The sequence below is a fragment of the Moschus berezovskii genome, chromosome 17 (genome assembly GCF_049115385.1).
Source record: "Moschus berezovskii isolate FMDL1 chromosome 17, NW_MosBer_1.0, whole genome shotgun sequence".
Lineage (NCBI taxonomy): Eukaryota > Metazoa > Chordata > Mammalia > Artiodactyla > Moschidae > Moschus > Moschus berezovskii.
Genome location: NC_142476.1, coordinates 56523086 through 56549155, shown reverse-complemented (window position 1 = coordinate 56549155; position 26070 = coordinate 56523086). Strand labels below are relative to the sequence as shown.

The window sequence follows — 26070 nt, the reverse complement described above, 5'->3', positions numbered from 1 at the left end:
GACGGGGACAACAGAGAATGAGATGGCTGGATGGCATCACTGACTCGATGGACATGTGTTTGAGTGAGCTCCAGGAGTTGGTGATGGACAGGGAGGCCTGGCATGTTGTGATTTATGGGGTCGCAAAGAATCGGACATGATTGAGCAACTGAACTGAACTGATATATACTTAAATAAATATATGTGTTTTATAATTTAAATTTTTTGATATAGTGAAATCATTTCTGACGTTTTAGTAACATATCTCTCTATTTCCTCTTTGAAGCTAAAAATTTGTTTATATATTTATGAAATATGTTAAGTTTTTGAAGAGAAAAGTCTCTAAAACTATGTTTCTACATCTAGATGTATATATTTAGATACATGTTAGTATCACAGTTGGCAGTCTACCTTGTTCAAGTATCTTCTTCTATTTAAAATTTTTAATTGATAAAATAGTATGGAAATTATTTTTAAATGGCTATTTGATCTTTACCTTTGTACCTAGTTTAATACTGTACCATAATGCACATGGGGCTTCCCAATGGCATCAGTGGTAAAGAACTTGCCTCCCAATGCAAGAGACTTAAAAGTTGTGGGTTTGATCCTTGAGTTGGGAGGATCCCATAGAGGAGGGCATGGCAACCCACTCCAGTACTCTTGCCTGGAGAATCCCATGGACAAAGGAGCCTGGCAGGCTACAGTCCATAGGGTTCTAAAGAGTTGGACATGGCTGAAGTGACTTAGCACACATGTGTAGTACACTTAGTAGGCACTCAGGGAATATTTCTGGAGGGGAGGAAAGAAGAAAGAAAGGAAGTAAAAAAGGAAGGAAGAAAGGAAAGTGATAAGGAAAAAGAATGAAAAGAAAGGAGGGAAGTGAACAATAAAATGGTAATATGTTGGATTTAATCATATGCTTAAGATTGTGCAAGGTTGATTTCTGTAGTTAGACAATGCTGTCACCAAGACAAAAAAAAAAAAAATCGTCTCAGGGTTGCTAAAAAAGAATGAGCAATTTGAAAAGAAGACATAATTATAGCCAACAGTTATGTGCTATTTTTTTTTTTTTTTTGTACCAGGCACTTTCCTAAGCTCTGTGGTAGGTGTATGGGGAGCTGGGGGTAGGAGGGTGTAAACTCATTTAATCCTCACAATAGCTCTGTGAGGTGGATACTATTATTTATCATTTCTATTTTTCAGATGCTGAGATTGAGGCGATAAAATGTTGACTAAGTTTCTCAAGATCAGAAGCTACAATAGCAGATCTGTGACTTTTATCCAGTGTTGCTCTAGAGCCTGTAGTTTGAACCGCATGCTATACAGACTACCCCAATAAGTACAAATGGGAAAAACCTCAGATTTTAGCAATTTTGAGAGAAAGCACAAAATTTGAACACTTTTTTCTTGGTGAGACAACATTGTCTCCTGGTCCTTGACTTGGGTTTTCAAAACTCCAGGTTCCAGCTGTTGTTCTGCCCTTAGCTGCCTGAAGGCCTGTTTTGGAGTCATTTAACCCACTTACGTCTCCTCTTCTCTCTCTCTGCACACTGAAAATAAGAACATTTTTCCTTTGTTAGAAGGCAACTGTGAGATAATATCTGAAGTTCATGTTCCCAAGAGGAACTGAGATCTGTGTAGTTAAGGAGAATTAATATATGCCTTTCCCTTTATAAATTAAAAGGGGTGTGTGTGTAAAACTCTCTGTCAACCTAGGCTGTTTCCATGCCAGGTCACAGTGCAGAGAACCCTCTATACTCAGAGCAATAAATATGTATGTATCTATTATATTCTAAACACCTACTGTGTGTCTAAATTAGTTTTGAAAAATAGGATGATTGCTTTATTCTTTTTGCAGCTGGCATGAGAACTTTTCTTAAATAGAGAATTGACTTGGTTGAGAACGCATGCTTGGAATAGAAGCTGAAGGTTGAGTGTGGGGGAAGAAGTTGATGTTCAGGAGAGCCAAGGAGAAACCCATGACTTTTCTGCAGAAGAAAGGAAGGATGAAGGCTGTGTGTGTGTGTGTGTGTGTGTGCGCGCGCACATACACATACGCACGTGCATACATGCATCAGAAGTATTTGGAAGAGGGAGAAGGAGGGACAGAGACCTCGAGTAGCCTTCTCCATGTTATCTTCTCAAATATTGAGTGAATCATAGAAAACTTTGAATGGATGTGAGCAGCATTCTTATGGAGAGCTATGTAATTGTTGATCTTGAGCTCACTATAAGCAGACACAGAATGATTACCCTCTGTCTGGATAAATCTGAGTCAGGAAGAGATTAGCCGATATCCCAGAACAGCATAAAACTTCCTCATGTCATTCATTGGAGGGTCAAAGAAATTCTACATTAAACTCCGAGGATATAGCATTCCACCTGACATCTAGATTGTGGTTCATGAAGCAAAACGGCAAGACCATGCGTCAGATATTTAAGATCCCAAGAAACATTTTCTGCCTAATGTCTTTGTTTTTGTTGTTGTGTTTAGTCACTAACTCATGTCCAGCTATTTGCGACCCCAAGGACTGCAGCAATCCAGGCTCATCTGTCCTTTAATATCTCCTGGAGTTTGCTCAATGGATTCATGTCCTTTCAGTTGGTGATGCTGTCCAACCATCTCATCCTCTGCTGCCCCCTTCTCCTTTTGCCTTCAATCTTTGCCAGCATCAGCATCTTTTCCAATGAGTCAGCTCTTTGCATCAGGTGGCCAAAGCAATGGAATTTCAGTTTTAGCATCAGTCCCTTCCAGTGAATATTCAGGGTTCATTTCCTTTAAAGTTGCATGGTTTGATCTCCTTGCAGTCCAATGTACTCTCAAGAGTCTTCTCCAGCACCACAGTTCGAAAGCATCAATTCTTCTGTGCTCAGCTTTCTTTATGGTCCAACTCTAACATCTGTATAGACTACTGGGAAAACCATAGCTTTGACTATATGGACCTTTGTCAGCAAATGTCCCTGCTTTTCAATACATTGTTTGTCATAGCTTTCCTTCCAAGGATCAAGCATCTTTTAATTTCATGGCTGCAGTCACCATCTTCAGTGATTTTGGAGCTTAAGTAAATAAAAAAAAAGTCTTGGGGAAAGACAAATCCTTTCTTCTCTTTCTGAGTGTGGAGAACTCTCCTTCCCTTCAGCTCTCCTCACCGTTAGCTTCCCGCTAGGATTTCTGGTTCCTTTTTTGATTCCTCTTTTCCTCGTTTCCCCTTCTTTTGTCCTATCCGGTTGCAGGGGGATTTTTCTCATCCTTTTAGGTATTTGAAGGCTTCCTTCCACCAATGTTCAGTAGGAGCTCTGAGAGAATTTTTCCATTTGTGATGTATTGTTGATGTACTTGTGAGAAGCAACGAATTCCACATCATCTTATGCTGCCTCCCTGACTCCTCCTATAGTTGTGTTTTAGATGTCTTTTGGGGGATAGGTGATCTCAATATTTTCTCTTTCTCTGCCACCTTGGTTGATCTCCTACAGCCTAATTATTTACATACATACATCCATCATGAAATGATTAACACAGTCAGTTTACTAAGCATCTATCTCATAGGTACAAAATTAAAGACAAAGCAACAACTTTTCCTTTTGATGAGAGCTCTTAGGATATAAAATTACCCTGGAATACTGTTAATTCATGTTACACAATGTAGTGATTTGATATTACTTTGTATTTCAAAATAATCACCATGATAAGTCTAGTTACATGTCACTGTGCAAAAATATTATATCGTTATTGACTATGTGTCCCACACTGTACATTTCATACTCCTGACTCATTTATTTTGCAACTAGATGTTTGTACCTCTTAATTTCCACACCTATTTCTTTTTTCCCTCTACTCCCCTCCACCTATATGTTCTCTGTATCTATAATTCTGCTTCTGATCTGTTATGTTTGTTTATTTGCTTTGTTTTTAAAATTCCACATATACATGAAATTATACCTGACATCCATGTTTTAACTATAAAATAATAGACACAGATGTTCTAGGAGGAAGTAAGGCAAACTATTTTTTTATCATGAAATTGTTGAGTATTGTTGTCGGGAAGAAGGCAGCTAGGAGTTCTGAATTCCTTGACATGAGAATTTATTTTCAAGGGGAAAAAATCAAAATATGGGTGATGTAAAAGAAATGTTTATTGGATGAGAAGTTATATATTTCATGTCTAGTTTTGGACCTAATTTGTACAGAAGTTTTGTATTAGCTTGATTATTATGTATCCTAGAGTTGAGTGAATGAAGAGCTGCCCTAAACTTGGTGTAGACAGCTATTTTTGGTAGACATATCAGTTATTAAGAGGTGATTTTTGCAAAATCCCCATCTCCAACCTTCTACATGTAAAAGGTGAATCAGAAAAGTCACATGGAATTTTCCCTTATTTAGAGCTAACTGTTCAGTAGGTTGGAAATATTAATATGTCTGTTCAAATGCTTTTGAAAAAATAAAACCCATTTTTGCCTTGTAATGCCTGAATTGGTAGCACTACGATAGATAAAAGAGGAATTTTTTCCCCTTTTGATTTCTACAATTTAAAAGAATTCTAAGAAACTGAACTTTAAAAATCATTTTATGAAATAAGTAAGCCAAGGAATTCATGTAGAGAAGATCAACATCAGCAGCAGCAAAAACCAATTTAAAACTTTGAAAAACATGAAATGTAAGGCAGATAGCCAAATCATCATATTTTTATTTTTAGAGTGTGCCTCTGAAGTAGGTAAACCTTCATCATTAGCATGAGTATGCTTTTGTCCATTTAAAGTGCTTTTGATTTACCTTCAGGTTATAATCCTTAATTTTTTTTTTAAAATGGGAGCCACAGACAGAGTATTAATTCTTATGCTAAGCAGGCTGGATTAACCTAGGCTAAACAGTGATCATATATCTGGTGGTGGTGATCATAAGACATTGTTTTGGTCATTCTTGTTACAATAGTGAAATCATTCCAGTAGCCCTTCTACCCACACTTAATCTAAAGCCCTCATTTTTTCTCAGCGGAAACAGAACATAGCTAGTGCTGCTGCTGCTGTGTCACTTCAGTCGTGTCCGACTCTGTGTGACCCCATAGACAGAAGCCCACCAGGGTCCCCTGTCCCTGGGATTCTCCAGGCAAGAACGCTGGTGACTCCAAAAATAACACTCCAGGCACTGACAGGTCTCGTTTGGAACAGAACTCTCAACCAGGATTTTCTGAGAATATTAAACCCTGATTGCCTGAGGGTTCCATTTTATGTAAAAAGTTAACTGCTATACTATCAGAATACCACTATCCCATTACCAGCTTTGAGATAATTCAGAAAATAATCACTAATATCATATTTTGAAGGGCTTAATTCTCTTATGGAATCCCTGATGGGAAAGGAGCCTGGGTGGAATATTACTTCCTCTGCCGCTGTCTTTTGCAGTTTTGTGAAGGAATGAATAGTCCAACCTAGGAGAACCGATGTATCAATGAAACCACTGGATAAACATTTTTTTATAGTCCTTGAAAAGGATCTCACATTTCTGACTCCTGAGCCCTGACAAGTATGTTCAGATTCTAGGTCTTCAGGCATATAAATGGCAAAGAACTGCCTGGTGCTTCCAGGATGGGAAAAAACATAACACATAGTGAACACAGATCTTGTCTTGACTGCCTAACTCAGAAAGTTTGCCATGTTTTTCTACTTGATCAATGCTGCACGTACACTTGTCTCTTAAATTTCTTTCTCAGTGTACCTTCCTTTCTGGTCTTAAAAATCTTTTTCTATATCTGAAGTCTTCCTGGTAGTGATGGGACTTAGGGAACTTAACCTTATATTTACAGCTCTAGCTGGACTGCTGGTTTTTCGAGTAGTCATGTATGGATGGGAGAGTTGGAGCATAAAGAAAGCTGAGCACTGAAGAATTGATGCTTTTGAACTGTGGTGTTGGAGAGGACTCTTGAGAGTCCCTTGGACTGTAAGGAGATCCAACCAGTCAATGCTAAAGGAAATCAATGCTGAATATTCATTGGAAGGGCTGATGCCGAAGCTGAAGCTCTATTTCAATACTTTGGCCCCCCTGATACGAAGAGCCGACTCATTAGAAAAGACCCTGATGTTGGGAAAGATTGAAAGCAGGAAGAAAAGGGAATGACAGCAGACAAGATGGTTGGATGGCATCACTGACTCAAAGATAATACTAGAAGTATTATGGTTTAAGGTCTTTCATTTAAATCTTTAATTCATTTTGAGTTTATTTTTGTGCGTGGTGTGAGAGAGTAGTTCAGTCTGATTCTTTTGCATGTTATTGTCTAGGTTTCCCAACAGTGGCCTTGTTGAAGAGGTTGTCTTTTCCTCACTGTATATCCTTGCATCCTTTCCCATAGATTAATTCCCGTATAATTGTGGTATAGTTTCTGCGCTCTCTCTTTTCTTCCAGTGATCTATGTGACTTGTTTTGTCCCAGTACCATACTGCTTTGACGCCTGTAGTTATGTGGTACAGTCTGAAATTAGGAAATGTGATACCTTCAGCTTTGTTCTTCTTTCTAAAGCTTATTTTGGCTATTGTGGGTCTTCTGTGTTTCCATACAAATGTGCGAATTATTTGTTCTAGTTCTGTGAAAAATACAGTGTGTATTTTGATAAAGCTTGCATTGAAGCTGTAGATTAATTTGGGTAGTATGGCATTCTAGCAGTATTAGTTCTTCCAATCCAAGACCGTGGTATATCTTTCCATCTGTTTATGTTTTCATTTCCTTCATCAGCATCTTACAGTTTTACATGTTCAGGTCTTTTACCTCCTTAGATTTTTCCCTCTATGTTTTATATTTTGCTGCAATTGTAAATGGGATAGTTTTCTTAATTTCTGTCTCTGATAGTTTGTTGTAAATTGGTAGAAATGCAGTAGACTTCTATATATTGGTTTTAAATCTTGCATCTTTGCCCAGTTCATTGATGAGTTCTAATTTTTTTTTTTTCTTCGGTGACATCTTTAGGATTTTCTGGGTAATCTGTCACTTGAAAACAATAACAGTTTTACTTCTTTTCCAGTTGGAATTCCTCTTTTTTCTTGATTGCTGTGTCTAGGACTTCTATGGTGAATAAAAGTGGTGAGAGTTGACATCCTTTTCCTGTTTGTGATCTTACAGGAAAGAAGTTCTTTTCATCCTTGAATATGATGTTGGCTGTGGGTTTGTCATTGTTGTTGTTGTCCAGTCACCGAGTTGTGTCTGACTCTTTCTGACCCCATGGAATGCAGCACACCAGGCCTCTCTGTCTCTCACCATCTCAAGAAGCTTGCCCAAGTTCATGTCCATCACATCAGTGATGCCATCCAGCCATCTCATCCTCTGATACACTTTTCTCCTTCTGCCCTCAATCATTCCCAGCATCAGGGACTTTCCCAATTAGTCAGATGTTCACATCAGATGACCAAAATACTGGAGTTTCAACTTCAGCATCAGTCCTTTCAATGAGTATTCAGGGTTGATATCCCTTAAGACTGACGTGTTTTGATCTCCTTGCTGTCCAAGGGACTCTCAGGAGTCTTCTCCAGCACCATAGTTTGAAGGCATCAATTCTTCAACCCTCTGCCTTCTTTACCGTCCAGCTCTCACAACCACATGTGACCACTTATGTGGGTTTGTCATATATGGTCTTTATTATGTGAGATTTGTTTCTGTTATACTCACTTTGTTGAGTGTTCTTTTAAATCATATATAGATATTTAATTTTGTCAAATGCTTCTTTCTGTATCTGTTGAGATGTTCATATAATTTTTATTCTTTCATTTGCTAATGTACTGTATCCCATTAATTTCCAGATATTGTACCATTGTTGATTCAGTTCAGTTCAGTACAGTTGCTCAGTCATGTCCAACTCTTTGTGACCCCATGGACTACAGTACATCAGGCTTCCCTGTCTATCACCAACTCCCAGGGCTTACTCAAACTCATGTCCATTGAGTCAGTGTTGCCATCCAACCATCGCATCCTCTGTCATCCCTTTCTCCTCCTGCCTTCAATCTTTCCCAGCATCAGGGTCTTTTCCAATGAGTCGTTTCTTTGCATCAGGTGGCCAAAGTGTTGGAGCTTCAGCTCCAGCATCAGTCCTCCCAATGAATAATCAGGACTGAATTCCTGTAGGATTGACTGGTTCAATCTCCTTTCTGTCTAAGGGTCTCTCAAAAGTCTTCTCCAACACCACAGTTCAAAAGTATCAATTCTTGGGCACTCAGCTTTCTTTACGGTCCAACTCATATCCATATGTGACTACTGGAAAAACCATAGCTTTGATGATGGAACTTTGTTGGTAAAGTAATGTCTCTGCTTTCTAATATACTGTCGAGGTTGGTTATAGCTTTTCTTTCAAGGAGCAAGCATCTTTTAATTTCGTGGCTGCAGTCACCATCTGCAGTGATTTTGGAGTCTCTGAATATAAAGTCTGTTACTGTTTCCATTGTTTCCCCATCTGTTTGCCAGGAAGTGATGTGATGGGATGCTATGATCTTTGTTTTTTGAATGTTGAGTTTTAAGCCAGCTTTTTCACTCTCCTCTTTCACTTTCATCAAAAGACTCTTTAGTTCTTCTTCGTTTTTTGCCATAAGGGTGGTGTTATCTGCATATCTGAGGTTATTGATATTTCTCTCAACAATATTGATTCCAGCTTGTGTTTCATCTAGCCTGGTATTTCATATTATCTACTCTGCATATAAGTTAAATAAACAGGGTGACAATATACAGTCTTGATGTACTCCTTTCCCATTTGGAACCAGTCTGTTGTTCCATGCCCTGTTCTAACTGTTGCTTCTTGACCTGCGTTTGGATTTCTCAGGAAGCAGATAAGGTGGTCTGGTATTTCCATCTCTTGAATTTTTCACAGTTTGTTGTGATCCACACAGTCAAAGGCTTTGGCATAGTCAATAATGCAGAAGTAGATGTTTTTCTGAAATTTTTTTTGTTTTTTCTATGATCTAACAGATGTTGGAAATTTGATCTCTGGTTCCTCTGCCTTTTCTAAATCCAGCTTGAGCATCTGTAAGTTCTTGGTTCACATACTGCTGAAACCTGGCTTAGAGAATTTTGAGCATTACTTTGCTAGAGCGTGAGATGAGTGCAATTGCTTGGTAGTTTGAACATTCTTTGGCATTGCCTTTCTTTGGGAAAGACAGATAGGTAGATAGATAGATGTATATATACAAGTCTTATTTTGTGAAAGGTATGACATCTGAGTCTTTAAATTAAAGGTATTAAATTAAATTAAAGGTATGACATCTGAGGCCTTAAATTAAATCATCTCAAAGGATTTTATCATTTATTAGAGTTACTTTTTTAGTCTCTTCCTATCTAGCTTGCTCTTTAGTTTGTCTGCTCTTGTTTTCTAATCTTATAATGAGAATGCTGGTAATCAAGCATGTTAAAACCTGCTTATTTTAAAAATAGACTCTAAGTGAATGCTTAAATTAGTTTAGATTGATTTTTTATTATATGTGGCCTTTGTGACTGATCTTAGCTTTTAAAAACTAGATTGAATTTATCTTTGTTTTGTCGTTTTGTTTGCTGTATGTTATGATAAAGTTCATTAATAGATCATATCTGAATTAAGATATAAACAGCTGAATTCATTTTGATCATCAATCTTTCAATCTGGAATACAAATCCTGTTTTTACATGGATTTTAATTTTTTTTCCTCCTGTGGAAATTATGGCTCAAGAAAATGGAAGATTTTAAAATACAACCACACAGGTTACTTTTAATTCCCACACTCATAACCTTGTTCCTTTGAGATTCAACAGACTGAGAGGCGGACCTTAATTCCATACCCAAAACCAGAGGTGATGATTGTCACCTGCTGGGGAGCTGAATTGATTAAAGTGAGAGTCAGAGAGGTTTCCATGTCCATCATAGCTGGCTGGGTTTAAACTAGTAAGCTGATCATACCAAGGTTTACAGGCTAATATTATTAGGTAAAGCAAAGCAGCTTATTCGTCATTTCTAGACATTGTGTCAGATGAATGAAGGACAAACAACAACAAAATAAAAGTCATAAAAGTGGATCTTTTTTCATGATTCTGTAATTGGATGAAATATATTTACTACATGTGAAGAACTGAATATGTTGGGGTGTTGGGGGGGGGTCTGATTTTAGAAAAAAGACTTCCTTTCCTATCTGAATTCAGAACCCATTGAAACACAACCAGAGAGTAAAGCAGTTAGAGGTCACAGTAGCACCTTCATTGCCGACAAAGCTATTATACTGAAGAGTATTTGCGTAAAACCTAATACCTACCTGACTGCTCATTCACTGGGGTGGCCCTCTCTAAATCAGCAGACTTGGATAGGGGCTTCCCCACAGGAAAGAGATGGGCCCAATAGGCCAATTTCTCTTCACCAACCCTTCTACCTCAGTCAGCCTAGTTCCCCAGAGTGGAGTGAATTAGGGAACAGTGAGAAGCAGGAGAATTCAGCTAATGGTGCTGCTTTCACATGGAAAAGGGACATAAGGAGTGGAAAATATACATCTCTAAGTATCAGGGGTGTTTGTAGACATCTGAAGTCCAATATTTGTTGTCTGCCCATGTATGATGCATTATATATGCTAGCTTGTTTAGTAAATTACCCCTTTTGCCCCAACCCAATCCTTCAAATATTGTGAAAGAGTAATTATAAATATTATTATTTACATTTTATAAATGAGAAAATGAAGCCTTAGAGAACTTAGCTTGTTCAGAGAGTCGTCGATGATAATAAGATCTTATATCCATTCTTCCCACATCTCAGTTTCTCATGTTAATAAACCTGAAAATACTACCCAGGCAAGTAAAATTTCTTATTGTTCTGAAGTTGTATTGGTTGATAATTGATTGATAAAACAATTAGACATTGAGGGGAAGAATGGGGGGAAGGGATAGTTAGGGAGATTGGATGGACATATATTTACTGCTGTATTTTAAATGGACAACTAAGAAGGACCTACTGTATAGCACGTGGAACTCTTCTCAATGTCATTTGGTAGCCTGGATGAGAGGGGAGTTTGTCGGAGAATGGATACATGTATATGTATGGCTGAGTCCCTTTGCCACTCACCCTAAACTATCACAACATTGTTAATCGACTACAATACAAAATAAAACTTTTTTAATGTTTTATTTTGAATAATTTTAGATTCACAGAAAAAGATGCAAAAATAGTACGGAAAGTTCTTTATATGTCCTTTACTCAGTTTCCTCTAATTCCAGCAGCTTATATAATTATAGCATAATTTTCAAAAATGGGAAATTGATATTGGTACTACACTATTAACGAAACCTTAACTCAAATTTTACCATTGTTTTCAATATTGCCTGAATTTTTTTGAAGGCAGCAAGTGTATTATATTCATTTTCACATCCATAGTGCCTTCTGTAAGTCTGGTCTAGAATCCGGCATCAGTAACTTTGTTGTTGTTTAGTTCCTAAGTCATCTGTCCATGGAGTTTCCTAGGCAAGAATACTGGAGTGGGTTGCCATTTCCTTCTTCAGGGGATCTTCCTGACCCAGAGATTGAACCCACATTTCCTGTGTCTCCTGCATTGGCAGATGGGTTCTTTACCACTAAGCCATTTAAAGGATCATAAGTGAATAGATTTTGAGATTCATACTGTTCATACAACATATGTATATTTTTGTGTATATATGTGCCAATTAGAAGCACATACAAAAGTCTGAAGCTGTGATTTGAACGAATTTTATTTAGAACTAAATTTCATATTAGACTTGGTAAAGCAAAGCCCTTTAAAACTGAAAAATTTTCAGAAACAGAAGAGAATGTACTAATCAAATTGAAAGAAAAATAAATACCTTGGAGGGTAGTAAATAGGCAAAAGGCTGTCTTGTGACATTTATTTTATTAATTGTGTACATGTGTGTTCATGCATGTACATTTCATATCTCACTTTAGTAAATGCCTGAACAAGAGAAGCAACAGTTGCTGGCAATTAGTCCTGTATTTCTAGGCAGATCACAGGTTGTAGGAGTTAATGTTAAATCAAATCATAAAAACTCTCTTGTTTGAAGAGGAAATCCAAACTGATGCTTTTAAGTCTTCTATTTCCTTTTGCACTGAGTTCAAGAGATAGCATTAATGAAGTGTGGATCTTATTATCACAGTGTTTTCTATCATTTATAACCAAAGAATATGAAAATAGGAGAGAGGCAATATTCTAAGCACAAAATTATTCTTAAGCTTAGTGGACTCAAAAATAGCCACTTTTTCTGTTCTCTCAGTCATCTTTTAACCAAACTGAAAATATGTATATGATAAAAAGTGTAGAAAGACAAAAATATAGCATTATTCTTAGCTAAGCAAAACAGATATACAAAATTCTTATGGGAACTATTTTTTTTTCTCAAAAAGTTCAACTTTTAAAATCCTTTAATCATTTTATTATTGTTATTTAGATGGAAGATGTCATAGCACGCATGCAAGATGAGAAAAACGGAATTCCTATTCGTACTGTCAAAAGTTTCCTCTCCAAGATACCTAGTGTCTTCTCTGGTAAGTCTGCATTCAGCGTAACACTATTTCCTCCAGCACTTTTCACAAAACTATTTAAAATCTGTTCTAGCCATTTACTTATTGAAGCTCTTTCTAGCTCATTATTCAATAATTATTTCTAAAAACTCATGACATGGTCAACATTATGTTGGATACTTGACAGTAAAACAAGTCAAAACTGCAAAAAAATCTTAATCTTACCAATTTTAATTGCAAAAACATAATAAATAAATGTGAAATAATAGAAAATAATATTAAAATAAAGATGTATGAACCAGTATGATGTAGATTATTTACAGAAGTTAGGAGGGTGACTGAAATCAGTGAGGAGTCAAGAAAGGGTTCCTGAAGAGTAGTGATAAGCTGAGTTTGAAAAATGAAGAATTTTATCAGGCTTAAGACTACTACTGCAACCAACTCTGCATGTAGAACTTGGAGGGACCAAACTGCTGAGAACTGGCTGGATAGATGGGAACAGCTAGAGTTGGGTCAAATAATGAGGGTCTTTGAAAGCCAACCAAAGAGTTTAATTCTGATACAATGGGAAATACGGAGACATGTACAATGTTTGCCGAGAATGTTATGATGAAAGTGCTCAGAAATATATGCTCTGGCTCCAGGAGACAGTGAACGGCCAAGCTCAGGGGACTCGGGTGTGCTCTGGCCTTGGCTTGCACAGCTGAGAGAAGATAACAAAATCAGAAAGACCAAAGCCTTTGCCGTGATTAAGCATAGTAAGGAGGCTGGTGCTGGGCATGTGGAGGGGAGGGTGCTTGATGAGAGTCATCAGCAAGAGTTGTACGATGCTTCCTTGTGAACAAGGATCAAAAGAAGACCAGTGATCGGGAAGAATTCAGCCTTGGGATTATGCTAATAATTAGGACCAGAACACAAGTAGGCAGGCCCAGATGTTGGTGTTTAATACCTGCATTGCCCTCAGATGAAAGAGAGAGAGCAATGGAGCAGATGAAGGCTGAAATAGAGTGATATTTTGCTCTAATGAAATGGATTATCTTTTTTTCCTGTTACTATCTTTTAAGCCCACTTTGTTCTAGTTTCTTGTTCTTCCTTGATGGCTTATATCTTCCCACATCTGGGACTTCCTTCATCACTCGCCCACTTCCAGACTTCCAGGTCATTCTGACCATTAAATACTGTCCATTCTTCAACAGTTATCTCAGAAAGCTCTTTGGAGAAAACTATTCTGAACCTTTTTCTCTGTTCTCTCAAAACATTTGTTGTTATTGTTTTGCCTCTATCATTATGCCTCACCTTGGCTTATAGTTATTTTCTGTATGTCCTATGCATGCGTGCATGCTAAGTCACTTCAGTCATGTCCAACTCTTTGTGACCCTGTGGACTGTAGCCTGCCAAGCTCCTCTGTCCATGGGATTCGTCCATGGAGTGGGTTGCCATGTCCTCCTTTAATGTGTCCTATATCCGCAAGTAAATGTTGAACTCCTTGCCATCAGTAACTCAGAGAGGTAGCTTTACCTTTAAGCACAAAATGTGAAAACTACTTGTTATTTTGTCAACCACTGAAAAAGAGAACGTATCTCCTTAAAATACTTCAGTACAAGGGCTGTAAACTGAAATGCATCCAGAATCCAGGCACATAAGTTCACGAAGTTTCCCATCTGAACTGGGATTGTGGTTGATTCAATAGTGTGTAGCCGGCTTCCCTGGTGGCTCAGTGGTAAAGAATTCACCTGCCAATGCAGAAAACATGGGCTTGATCCTTGATCCAAGAAGATTCCACATGCTGTGGAGCAACTAAGCCCATTGAGCAACCATTGAGCCTGTGCTCTAGAGCCTGGGAAATGCAACTACTGAAGCCAGTGGATCCTAGAGCCCGTGCTTTACAACAAGAGACTACAAACAGAGAACAGTGAGAAGCCTGAGCACCACAGCTAGAGAGTAGCCCCCACTCACCACAACCGGGGAAAAGCACACGCAGCGACAAAGACCCACCACAGCCAACAAGAAATAAAAATAAATGAAACTTATTTAAAAAATAGTGTGTAGCCCATCCAAAGGCATTTCAGTTCAGGAGTTTTTATGACAATACATGTGCAAAAATGGCTGAATGTAAAAGGATTGCCCATCAGTTTAAGCTGATCTTCAGGTTCTAGTTATCTGCTATAATGGCAAATTTAAAATTTTAGTTGAGTTCTTCAAGTGACAATACCTCATACAATTCCAGTATAATATCATATTAGAAATCTGGATTGACAATATTAAATCTTTAATTAAAAAGCAAGAATGAAATTGAGCCATGAAGTGCCTGATATTGTTTTAATGTTCATTGGACTGCAAGGAGATCCAACCAGTCCATTCTAAAGGAGATCAGTCCTGGGTGTTCATTGGAAGCACTGATGCTAAAGCTGAAACTCCAATACTTTGGCCACCTCATGCGAAGAGTTGACTCACTGGAAAAGACTCTGATGCTGGGATGGATTGGTGTCAGGAGGAGAAGGGGAGGATGGAGAATGAGATGGCTGGATGGCATCACCGACTCGATGGACATGAGTTTGAGTGAACTCCGGGAGTTGGTGATGGACAGGAAGGCCTGGCATGCTGTGATTCATGGGGTCGCAGAGAGTCGGTCATGACTGAGCGACTGAACTGAACATACACCAACAATGTTCATTGTGAAATAAAGAGAATATTCAATGACATTGTTCATATTACTATAATTAGTTTCTAATTATCATTCTGTGTTTCTTAGAAACATTTAGGAGCTTTTTGCTTTATAGGTTCAAATAGAAGCTCTGCTGTAGATTTAATTTGTATGTCTGGTATTTTACCAACCTCTTTGTATTGACATACCCAAATTATAATGGTCTGAATCCTCTCTACTTTATTAGCAGCTTTTGGTCATTTTTAGTAATTTTCCTCTTCTTCTATTTCTTACGGTGATTTGGAATTAATTCCTGTGTTCTTTTGTGGCCTAACTTGCTACCCACTGCATGCTCTCCTGCCTCTTTTTGCTTCTCCTTCATCTTTAGTACTGCAGAGTTGCTAATGAAACAAGGAATCTACTAACTTTAGGCCCTTTTGTCACTCAGAAATCAACTGTGATGAGTGATGTAATGTATGAGAGGAGGGTAGTGTGATTGTTGAGGGAAGGAGTCTATTGTGTATGGACCGTTCCAGGAGGGAAAAACTGTCTCAAATATTGTTAACCTATTTCCTTCAGTTTACCCATTTATGCTCCCTAAAGCCTTGATGAGCAAAGCAGGGTCCATGAACCAGTAGTATCAGCATCACATGGAAATTTATTAGAAATACAGCATCTGGGCCCTCTCCAGACCTACTGAATCAGAACAAGAGTTTTAACTAAAGTGTAAGAGGTATATCCAGTAGTCATGTCTGGATGTGAGAGTTGGACTATAAAGAAAGCTGAGTGCCAAAAAATTGATGCTTATGAACTGTGGTGTTGGAGGAGACTCTTGAGAGTCCTCTGGACTGCACGGAGGTCCAACCAGTCCATCCTAAAGGAAATCAGTCCTGAATAGTCATTGGAAAGACTGATACTGAAGCTGAAACTCCAATATTTGGCCACCTGATATAAAGAACTGACTCATTGGAAAAGATCCTGATGCTGGGAAAGATTGAAGGTGGGTGGAGAAGGGGACGACAGGATGAGATGGTTGGATGCCTTCACCAACTCAATGGAAATGAGTTTGAGTAAACTCTGGGAGTTGGTGATAGACAGGAAGGCCTGGCATACTGCAGTCTATGGGGTCACAAAGAGTTGGACACGACTGAGTGACTGAAATGAACTGAAGAGGTATTCCCAGACTGGGTTACAGGCCAGCACTTGTTTTTTACTGGGTGCAGTGGCCAACCTGTTTGTGCAGAGCTTTCTATTTCCCTTCGAGGGCCCTGCTTATTTTTTCTGGAATCTGTCCTCAGTCAAGCCCACCACAGTTTGTCTGTTGATTCTTTGTTGTTTTGGTTTTGTTTTGATTTATTTTGCTTGCAGGAGGAATTTGAAAGAAAACCTAGTTCCTTCTATTTTGTTTACTCCAAGCCAGGAGCCTCCTCAACTTCTAAGATTGAGGGATGTTAATTAGGTGGAGTTACCCGACTCTACTAGGCAGCACCCATGCATAATAATATGTCATGGTGACCAACAATGCGCACATCTGCCTCAGGTGAAAACAGCTGTATTTTGAACATGATGATGCAATTTCATCTTCTCACAGCATCTGAGAGCCAGACTCAGAATCATGGCTGTTATACAGATGAACTTTGGAGATTTTTTGTTTGTTTTTCCCTACCTCTTGATAAATGCTTTTCTCCAGCTAAATATGCAAGACTTCTCTATTTTGGTTTTGAAGTTGTTAATTTTAGCCTCCTGGTTTCCATGGTCCCAACATCAGAAGAAAAATATTTGGAGGAACACTCCACGCTGATCTCTTGAGCTGAGTAGATATCTTTGAGTCGGACAGTGTCCCATCACAGCATTGTTTTTTCTCCAGAATTGCCTCCTCAATTTCTTAAGGTAGGTTAGGTAGTTCCACTGGTGCTACATGACTGGACCCCCTCAAGTTCAAGGGGTGAAGTCAGTGGAGGATATTTGAACGTTCTCATATTCTGGACATTCAGTATTTCACTTATTCCAGATCATGGTAAAATAAGCCTTTACCCACTGGATGAGTTTAATTTTCTTCAACTGATTGACTGGGAAATTACTGAATTTCCAGATAAGTCATAGCAGGAAATGGTGTAGGTTTTCATTAAACTTGAATTGGGCCACCGTTGTGAAACAGTACACTGAGATAAAATAATTCTGTAGGATTTCCTGTTGAGAGTGAAAAGTGAAAGTATTAGTTGCTCAGTCGTGTCTGATTCTTTGCAATCCCATGGATTAAAACCCACCAGCCTCCTCCATGGAATTCTTCAGGCAAGAATACTGGAGTGGGTTGCCATTCCCTTCTCCAGGTTATCTTCCTGACCCAGGGGTTGAATCTGGGTCTCTTGCATTGCAGGAAGATTCTTTACCATCTGAGCCTGTTGGTGAAGTGAAGTGAAAGTCGCTCAGTCATGTCCAACTCTTTTGACCCTATAGACTATACAGTCCATGGAATTTTCTAGGCCAGAACACTGGAATGGGTACCTTTCCCTCCTCCAAGGGATCTTCCCAACCCAGGGATCGAACCCAGGTCTCCTGCATTGTAGGCAGATTCTTTACCAGCTGAGCCACCAGGGAAGCTCAAGAATACTGGAGTGAGTAGCCTATCCCTTCTCTAGTGGATCTTCCCGACCCAGGAATTGAACCGGGGTCTCCTGCACTGCAGGTGGCTTCTTTATCAGCTGAGCTACCAGGGAAGCACCTGTTGGTAGCTAACAAATAAAAGCACCCTTATTAAATTATTTAATGAGTTTGAAGACAATTTATTGAACTTGTTCTCAGAGACCAAAAAGGCTGGTGTCTATTCCAAATCAGCAAGGACTGTATGTAGGAAAGAAAGTGGTCAGAAATAAATTAGGAGTTCTAAGCCAACCATTTCTGCATTTCATATATTTCTGTATTTTGTCTTAATATCTTGAGGGAGTTCTCCATCATGAACCCATTGATACTTAAGGAGTTGCATCTTTTTGTTGCTTGTCTTTTCCAACTTAATTCCATTCTTTATCTGAGTTTGTCACTGTTTTTTGTTTTTTTTTTTTATTGTTGGTTTATCCAGTATTCTTTTCTGGGAAATCTCAAAGACAGAGGAGCCTGAAAGGCTGTAGTTCATGGGGTCACAAAAGAGTCAGACCCAACTGCATACATGCACATAGTTGCTTTATAATGTTGCATTAGTTTCTGCTATACAAAGAAGTGAATCAGCTATATGTATACATGTATCCCCTCCTTCACCCCTACCCATCTAAGTCATCACAGAAGCCCGAGCTGAGATCCCTGCAATATACAGCAGGTTTCCACTAGATATCTGTTTTACATGTGTTAGTGTGTATATGTTAATACCAATTTCCCAATTCATCCCATCACCACCCCCATCATGTCCACAAATCTGTTTTCTACATCTGCATCTCTATTCTTGCCCTGCAAAGAGGTTCATCTGTACCATTTTTCTAGATTCCACATATATCCGTTAATACATGGTATTTGTTTTTCTCTTTCTGATTTACTTCACTTTGTATATCAGACTCTAGGTTCATCCACATTTCTAAAATTGACACAATTTTCCTTTTTATGGCTGAATAATATTCCATTGCCTATATGTATGACATCTTCTTTATTTATTCATCTGTCAATGGGCATTTAGGTTGCTTCAATGTCCTGACTGTTGTAAACAATGTTGAAATCATTGGGATGCGTGTATCTTTTTGAGTTACAGTTTTCTCAGGGTATATGATCACTTTTAACATTCAGATGAAAAATTTTAAAGTTATAGAGATCTCCTGTACAGCATAGTGCCTAAAGTTAACAATATTGTATTGCATATTTTCCCTGGAGAAGGAAATGGCAACCCACTCCAGTATCCTTGCCTGGAAAATCCTATGGGCAGAACAGTCTGGTGGGCTGCAGTCCATGGGGTTGCAAAGAGTTGGACATGACTGAGCAACTGAACAGGCTTACGTTGCATATTTTAAAATTTGCTGAAATGGCAACTCTTATGTTAAATATTGTTACCAAACATTAATTAATTAAGACAGGAGGAAATTTTAAGTGGTGATGGATATGTTTATGACATGGATAGTGGTGATGATTTCATCTATTTTATACTTACCTCCAAATCCATCAAGTTGAATATATTAAATATGTATATAGGTTTTTATGTTAATCCAACCTCAATAAAGTAGCTATAAAAAAGTTGTACCCTTTGACTATCATGTTCCCACTTCCCCTTCTACCATTCCTTGGGAACCACTATTCTACTGTCCACTTTTATAGTTTGACTGTTTTATATTTCTCATTATATGGTGTCATACAGTATTTGTCCTTCTGTGTCTGGCTTATTTCACTTAGTGTAATGTCCTACAGATTTTTCCATGTTGTCAAAAAGGCAGGATATCCTTCTATTTTTAAGGCTGAATAGTATTCTATTAGCCTCAAGTTTTAGGCTCTAAAAAGCACCTTTAATTCTCTAGACTCCAGTCAGTCCATTTTTTCCCCTCTCTGTTCTGTTCTTACTCTCAGCAAATGTGATAACAAAGGAAGCCCTCATCAGTGATATGCTGAGCTACTCCAATTACATAGAAAAAGGAACTATTATATTTCATATTACTGGATAAGGAATCATTATTCATATTTCATTATTATTTTGGCCCTCTAATAAAGTATACAGTTCTCTGTGATCTGTTGTTGTTTTCAGGCATATATATAAAACTGAGTAGTATGTATGAGCTTAAAAATTAAGTTGCATTTAAATGAAATAATTTGAATATGTCCCACCTCTTATATTTTCTTCTTCTGAGGGTTGTATGAATATTTATTAGTTATCATGGAGAAATGATCTCTGTAGCCTTAAAGTTACCTTGTGGGCAGCTGCATGGGTAAGAAGAAAGAGGAGAAAGCTTGATGATATGAACTGGCTGAATGCAAGTTTAGTTAGTATATATTTTACACCTAAAAGTTTTTGAGAAAGCTTTCAAGGTGCCTTATGGCTTAAATCTGACTACATCTGGAGTCAGCTTGAAGACAATAAAAACAAATAATGTGTAATATTTTTCAGCAGAGACTGTCTAGGTAATTCTAAGCTACTTCTAAGAGTCTAAGATACTCTTTTCTGAAACTGACATCTTACTGTGAAATTTTTTTCATCTATCATTGGAATGGCTAGCTTGAGTTCTGCAGAAACTCAGAGAGAAGTAGATTGCTTTTCAAAATAGTTGTAAAATATTTTGGCATTAATCATGCTTATAATATTTTGCTTTTATAAGTAAGCTAAATATGAACCAGAAAAAAATGGCATACTTGGGGTTTATCCTTATTTTTTTATGTTGATTGTTACTGGGAAATTCAGTATTTCTGTGTGTGGTGCACAGGAAATGAGCACTAAGTGGAAAATTATTGTAGTTAATACCAATAATATTATTACTTTTATTACCACTTTCAGAAGCCTGGATTAGGCCAAGATTAGACATTCTCTGTCCTCCTAGATAGTTCATGTGTTGCATGACCATGAGTAATTACCGATGTTGGAGACTCTGTAGCATGTAGCACAAGGTTTTTTTGGTACGTCTTCAAAAGGTGTTTTTTGAATACCTTCACTAATTGGTGATGATTCCCACATTCTCAAGGTGTAGCTTATAGATTTTAACACTGTTTAATGTATGCTATCTTTTATTTCTCACTAGTAACTAAGCATATGAAATTGAAATCTCCTAGGGAAATGAATACACGTTGATGGCTCTTTCAAATAGTATCATTGGAACTTAACATCATTACATATGGATATTAATTTTTTTCCTTAAATAAATCACATTTTGGCTTTCTTAGCTAATTTTTTTCATTATCATCATGTCAATACCCAGCTAATTGTGCCATCTGTACTCTTAGTGAAACAATAGTGTAGTGAAAGTCAGAGGCAACCTTCTGAATTTGTTTAGGGAAATTTAACTGATGTGGATATGCTAAATTTTTGTTTTGTATTTACCTACTCTGTGAAAATTTTCACAAATATTGACCTTTCTTTAAAGCAACAGACCTGAAAACCTTAATTTTGTTCATTGGTGAGTTATTTTCTAAAATCCTAGAAATGATAGATTGCTAAAGAAAAGCCTGTCAATGTGGAGCTTTACTTCTTTTAATTAAACATTAGCATTGCTTTCTTTTGGGAGGAGATCAAAATTGACTGTAGAGATAGACACTTAGTTGGGATGACACTAAAGCCTAATTATCTCCGAGAATGAATAAATCTTGATGACTGAATTGCTGGTCTGGATATGTCTTCTGAAATGATGAATCAGTGCACGATGATTGAGGTACACCATTTTGCTCTGCCTTTTTATCCTGATGATGCCATCTAGAAACGCCATCTTCATTTCTCTCTCTCAGCATACTTTGAAGGGCTTCCATTTTTCACATCCTAGAAATTCTAGGATAGAGAATTATCCTGTCCTTATCCCCATCCTGCCCTATCTGCATCCCCAGGCCAGCCTGTATTAATCATTCCTTTCTTTGGGTTTTTCTAGCTCTGTGTCCTTTTTTAAAAAATTTACTGATTTTTTAATTGAGTGATAATTGCTTTACAGAATTTTGTTGTTTTCTTTCAAACCTCAACATGAATCAGCCATAGGTATGCATATGTCCCCTCCCTCTTGAACCTCCCTCCCATCTCCCTCCCCATCCCATTCCTCTAGGTTGATACAGAGCCCCTGTTTGAGTTTCCTGCAACATACAGCAAATTCCCATTGGCTATCTATTTTACACATGGTAATGTAAGTTTCCATGTTTCTGTGTCCAGACATCTCACCCTCTCCTCCTCTCTCCCCGTGTCCATAAGTCTATTCTCTATGTCTGCTTCTCCATTGCTGCCCTGCAGATAAATTCTTTGGTACCATCTTTCTAGATTCCATATGTATGCACTAGTATTCGGTGTTTATCTTTCTCTTTCTGACTTACTTCACTCTGTATAATAGGCTCTAGGTTCATCCACCTCATTAGAACTGACTGACTCAGATACTTTCCTTTTTATGGCTGAGTAATATTCCTTTGTATATATGTACCACAACTTCTTTATTCATTCTTCTGTCAGTGGACATCTAGGTTGCTTCCATGTTCTAGCTGTTTTAAATAGTGGACACTGGGGTACATGTGTCTTTTTTCAGTTTTGGATTTCTCAGGGTATATGCCTAGTACTGGGATTGCTGGGTCATATGGTGGTTTTATTCCTAGTTTGTTAAGGAGTCTCCATACCATACTCCATAGTAGCGCTATTGATTTCCATTCCCACCAACAGTGCAAGAGGGTTCCCTTTTCTCCACCACCCTCCCCAGCTTTTATTGTTTGTAGACTTTTTGATGATGGCCATTCTGACCAGTGTAGCACATGTTTTTCTTCATGGAATTTATTTTATCTCACATTTTGTCCTCAGTGAGCATGTGCTGTGATTCTTACTCATGGCTGTAAGCACCTGGAGAACAAGAATAACTTCTCATTTCAGTTTGTATCTTCTGTACATCCAGTGTCTGGCACATGGTAGATTCTCAGCAAGTGTAATGACTTCTCACAGTACAGCTGATATCCAAGGCATTTGGGTACATCCACAATAAATTTCACTTTTTGATTCAGTGGTGGTGGAAAGAGCACTCATAATTATTTGCTGTGTTGGCATCCAGTGCTGTATGATCCTTTTTTTTTCAGTAGAGAACACTAGAAAGCTGACAACTCTGCATTGCTGTCATCTACTAGCTTCGATGGGTTTCAGGATGGAGACTCGGGATAGAGTCCAGAGCACAAAGCACCCTTGATTTAAATTTTATTATTTGGTTTAAAGTGAATGTTTAGAATGTGAGACATTCCCATATTTAGATGTAAGTATTATTTAACATCTGCCTAGAATAGTGGAAAGAGTATATATGTCTTGGTATATATTCTCTTGTGTATATACTTTTTTATATATATTCTGGAGACCAAGATTTCAGTCCTGTTTTTCACGTTGCAAAGGAGAACATTATGTGTTAAGTGATAGCTCTAGCTCCAGTGCATTTAAGAATATGAATGTTTTGGTCATAACTGCTATATTGGAACTATTGGCACTCACAATATGCTTGATATTCAGTAAATATTTACTTTTTAGATGTATTCTTTTATATATCATTGTCCTTACACAAATAAGTAAAAGAAACTTCAGAGAAACTAAATAACTGGTCCAAGGTAATGCTGTTAAGAAGGTCCTAGGTATTTTCATCATAAACACCTTTGCTGCAAATAGTTTCATAGCAAGCTAACTGGCTATAAAGGCATTTTACTATAAAAGAAAAAAAATAACTGATTAACAGTTTTGTTTGGATTGCAGTAGAAAATGATAAACCATCAGTTTTGCAAATCCTTTGGTGATCCCTCACACATGTCAGAATCAGAAGTTTTCCAAGGTAAGCAAATTTTTTAAGAGGTGGCTAGAGATTCCCAACAGTTTTTGAGAGCACTAACGATCGATTCTTTACCTAATTTAGTTACCATGGCTTGTTCTCTCTTGCTGTCTTTCCCAAAGTTATGACATATATTAGAAATTGTAAGCAAAAGAAGAATAAAATCAAGCTCTTCCTATCCTCCCACCGCCCCCCTACCCCCCTGGAATTGGTTACATGATTCCTGATGCATGTAAGTTTCTTGAAAACGTTGAAAACTTTAACAGAATATGGCTAGATTAGATCACCAAAGGATTTGCAAGAACTGATATGTTACTATTTTCTAGTGTGATGTAATGGTCAACCATCTTATCTTTTACATCAAAATGGCCTCACAGCTGGTTAGTTGTATGAGAAACTGCTTGCAGGGAAATTATTCATAGGAAAATAGTGGACATGTGTTAGGTAAGCTATAGAGCTGATGTTAATCTAGTGTGTGTGTGTACATATGTATACAACTTCAGTTCAGTTCAGTTTAGTTGCTCAGTCATGTCCGACTCTCCGCGACCCCATGAATCACAGCACGCCAGGCCTCCCTGTCCATCACCAACTCCTGGAGTTCACTCAAACTCATGTCCTCAGAGTCGGTGATGCCATCCAGCCATCTCATTCTCGGTCTTCCCCTTCTCCTCCCGCCCCCAGCCTTTCCCAGCATCAGAGTCTTTTCCAGTGAGTCAACTCGTCGCATGAGGTGGCCAAAGTATTGGAGTTTCAGCTTCAGCATCAGTCCTTCCAATGAACACCCAGGATTGATCTCCCTTAGAATGGACTGGTTGGATCTCCTTGTGGTACAAGGGACTCTCAAGAGTCTTCTCCAACACCACAGTTCAAAAGCATCAATTCTTTGGCGATCAGCTTTCTTCACAGTCATTATATAGATAGTACAATTCATTTTATATAATAATACATATTAAGTATATCATTATATATATATAAAACATTTATATATATGTAAGACTATACTTTGGCCACCTCATGAGAAGAGTTGACTTATTGGAAAAGATCCTGATGCTGGGAGGGATTGGGGGCAGGAGGAGAAGGGGACAACAGAGGATGAAATGGCTGGATGGCATCACCGACTCGATGCACATGAGTTTGGGTGAACTCCGGGAGTTGGTGATGGACAGGGAGGCCTGGTGTGCTGTGGTTCATGGGGTCGCAAAGAGTCAGACACGACTGAGTGACTGAACTGAACTGAACTGAAGATATTTATGAAACATATGTATATATATATAATGTCTCATACTCTGATGTCATAAAATAACTTGAATGCTTCCTGTTTCATTCTGCATTCAGCTTGGAAATGCCTCTTTTTCTTCTAAAAAAAAATCAGTTCATTAAGAGACCTATGTCAAGGTAAAGTAACATGGGTAATCAAAGGCATTTTTGGTTTTTCAAGACTTGATTATGTGTAGTATTTGGGTGTTTTATCCAATGAAAAAGTGTCATGTTTATTTAGGAGATATGCACTGTAGATGGTGACTGTAACCATGAAATAAAAGATACCTGCTCCTTGCAAGGAAAGCTCTGACGAATCTAGACAGTGTGTTAAAAAGCAGAGGCATCACCTTGCCAACAAAGGGCTGTGCAGTCACAGTTATGGTTTTTTCGGTAGTCATGCATGGGTGTGAGAGTTGGATCATAAAGAAGGCTGAGTGCTGAAGAACTGATGCTTTTGATTTGTGGCGCTAGAGAAGATTCTTGAGAGTCCCTTGGACTGCCAGGAGATCAAATCAGTCAATTCTAAAGGAGATCAACCCTGAATATTCATTGGAAGGTCTGTTGCTGAAGCTCCAGTACTTTGGCCACCTGATGCGAAGAGCCGACTCATTCTGAAAGGCCCTGATGTTGGGAAAGACTGAAGGCAGAGGATGAGGTGGTTAGATAGCATCACAAACTCAATGGACATGCATTTAAAGCAAACTCCAGGAGATAGTGGAGAACAGAAGAGCCTGGTGTTCTGCAGTTCATGGGTTTGCAAAGAATTGGATATGACTTAGTGACTAAACAACAAAGATAGTGAAGGAGAAGAAAACACTTGCTCAGAACAGTACAGTGGAAAGAAATAGAACAAAACAGAGCAAAGACAAATAGAATAGCTGGAGGGTTAAAGAAGGGACCATGCTTATGTAAATTTCCCTGGGGACCTAACACTGCAACAAACACACTGGCCCCCTTTTGCTTCCTTCCTTTCCACTGACTCTGAGCAGCAGACACAGGAACATCCCATGAATATTCCCAGAACTGGGGCACACCCAGAATTCCATAGCTCTGTGCCCATCACTTTTATCCAAATACCGAGACTGTCACGTTACATAATTTTCACATTTGTTCTTATTATCGGTCACCACAGAACGGTCTTGTGTCCCAGTTAGCCATTTTGTCTCTTTCATTTATTTTTGGGATCAGATTTCTACTAACTTGTGTAATTTGCATAACCACTCAGATCTTTTTCCAGGGAAACAGTTATACTTTTCATGTAGATGTAAGTTTTTTGTCCTAACTC

At 38.2% G+C, this 26070-nt stretch overlaps 1 protein-coding gene across 1 annotated transcript in view; it reads left to right on the top strand.

Moving 5' to 3' along the window:
* RGS7 (regulator of G protein signaling 7) overlaps nt 1-26070 on the top strand; it is a 475042-nt gene that overhangs the window by 264394 nt on the left and 184578 nt on the right. The window contains exon 3 of the mRNA XM_088845061.1: nt 12377-12473. Coding sequence (XP_088701187.1) covers nt 12377-12473 — 97 coding nt within the window. The remainder of the gene's footprint in view (nt 1-12376; nt 12474-26070) is intronic.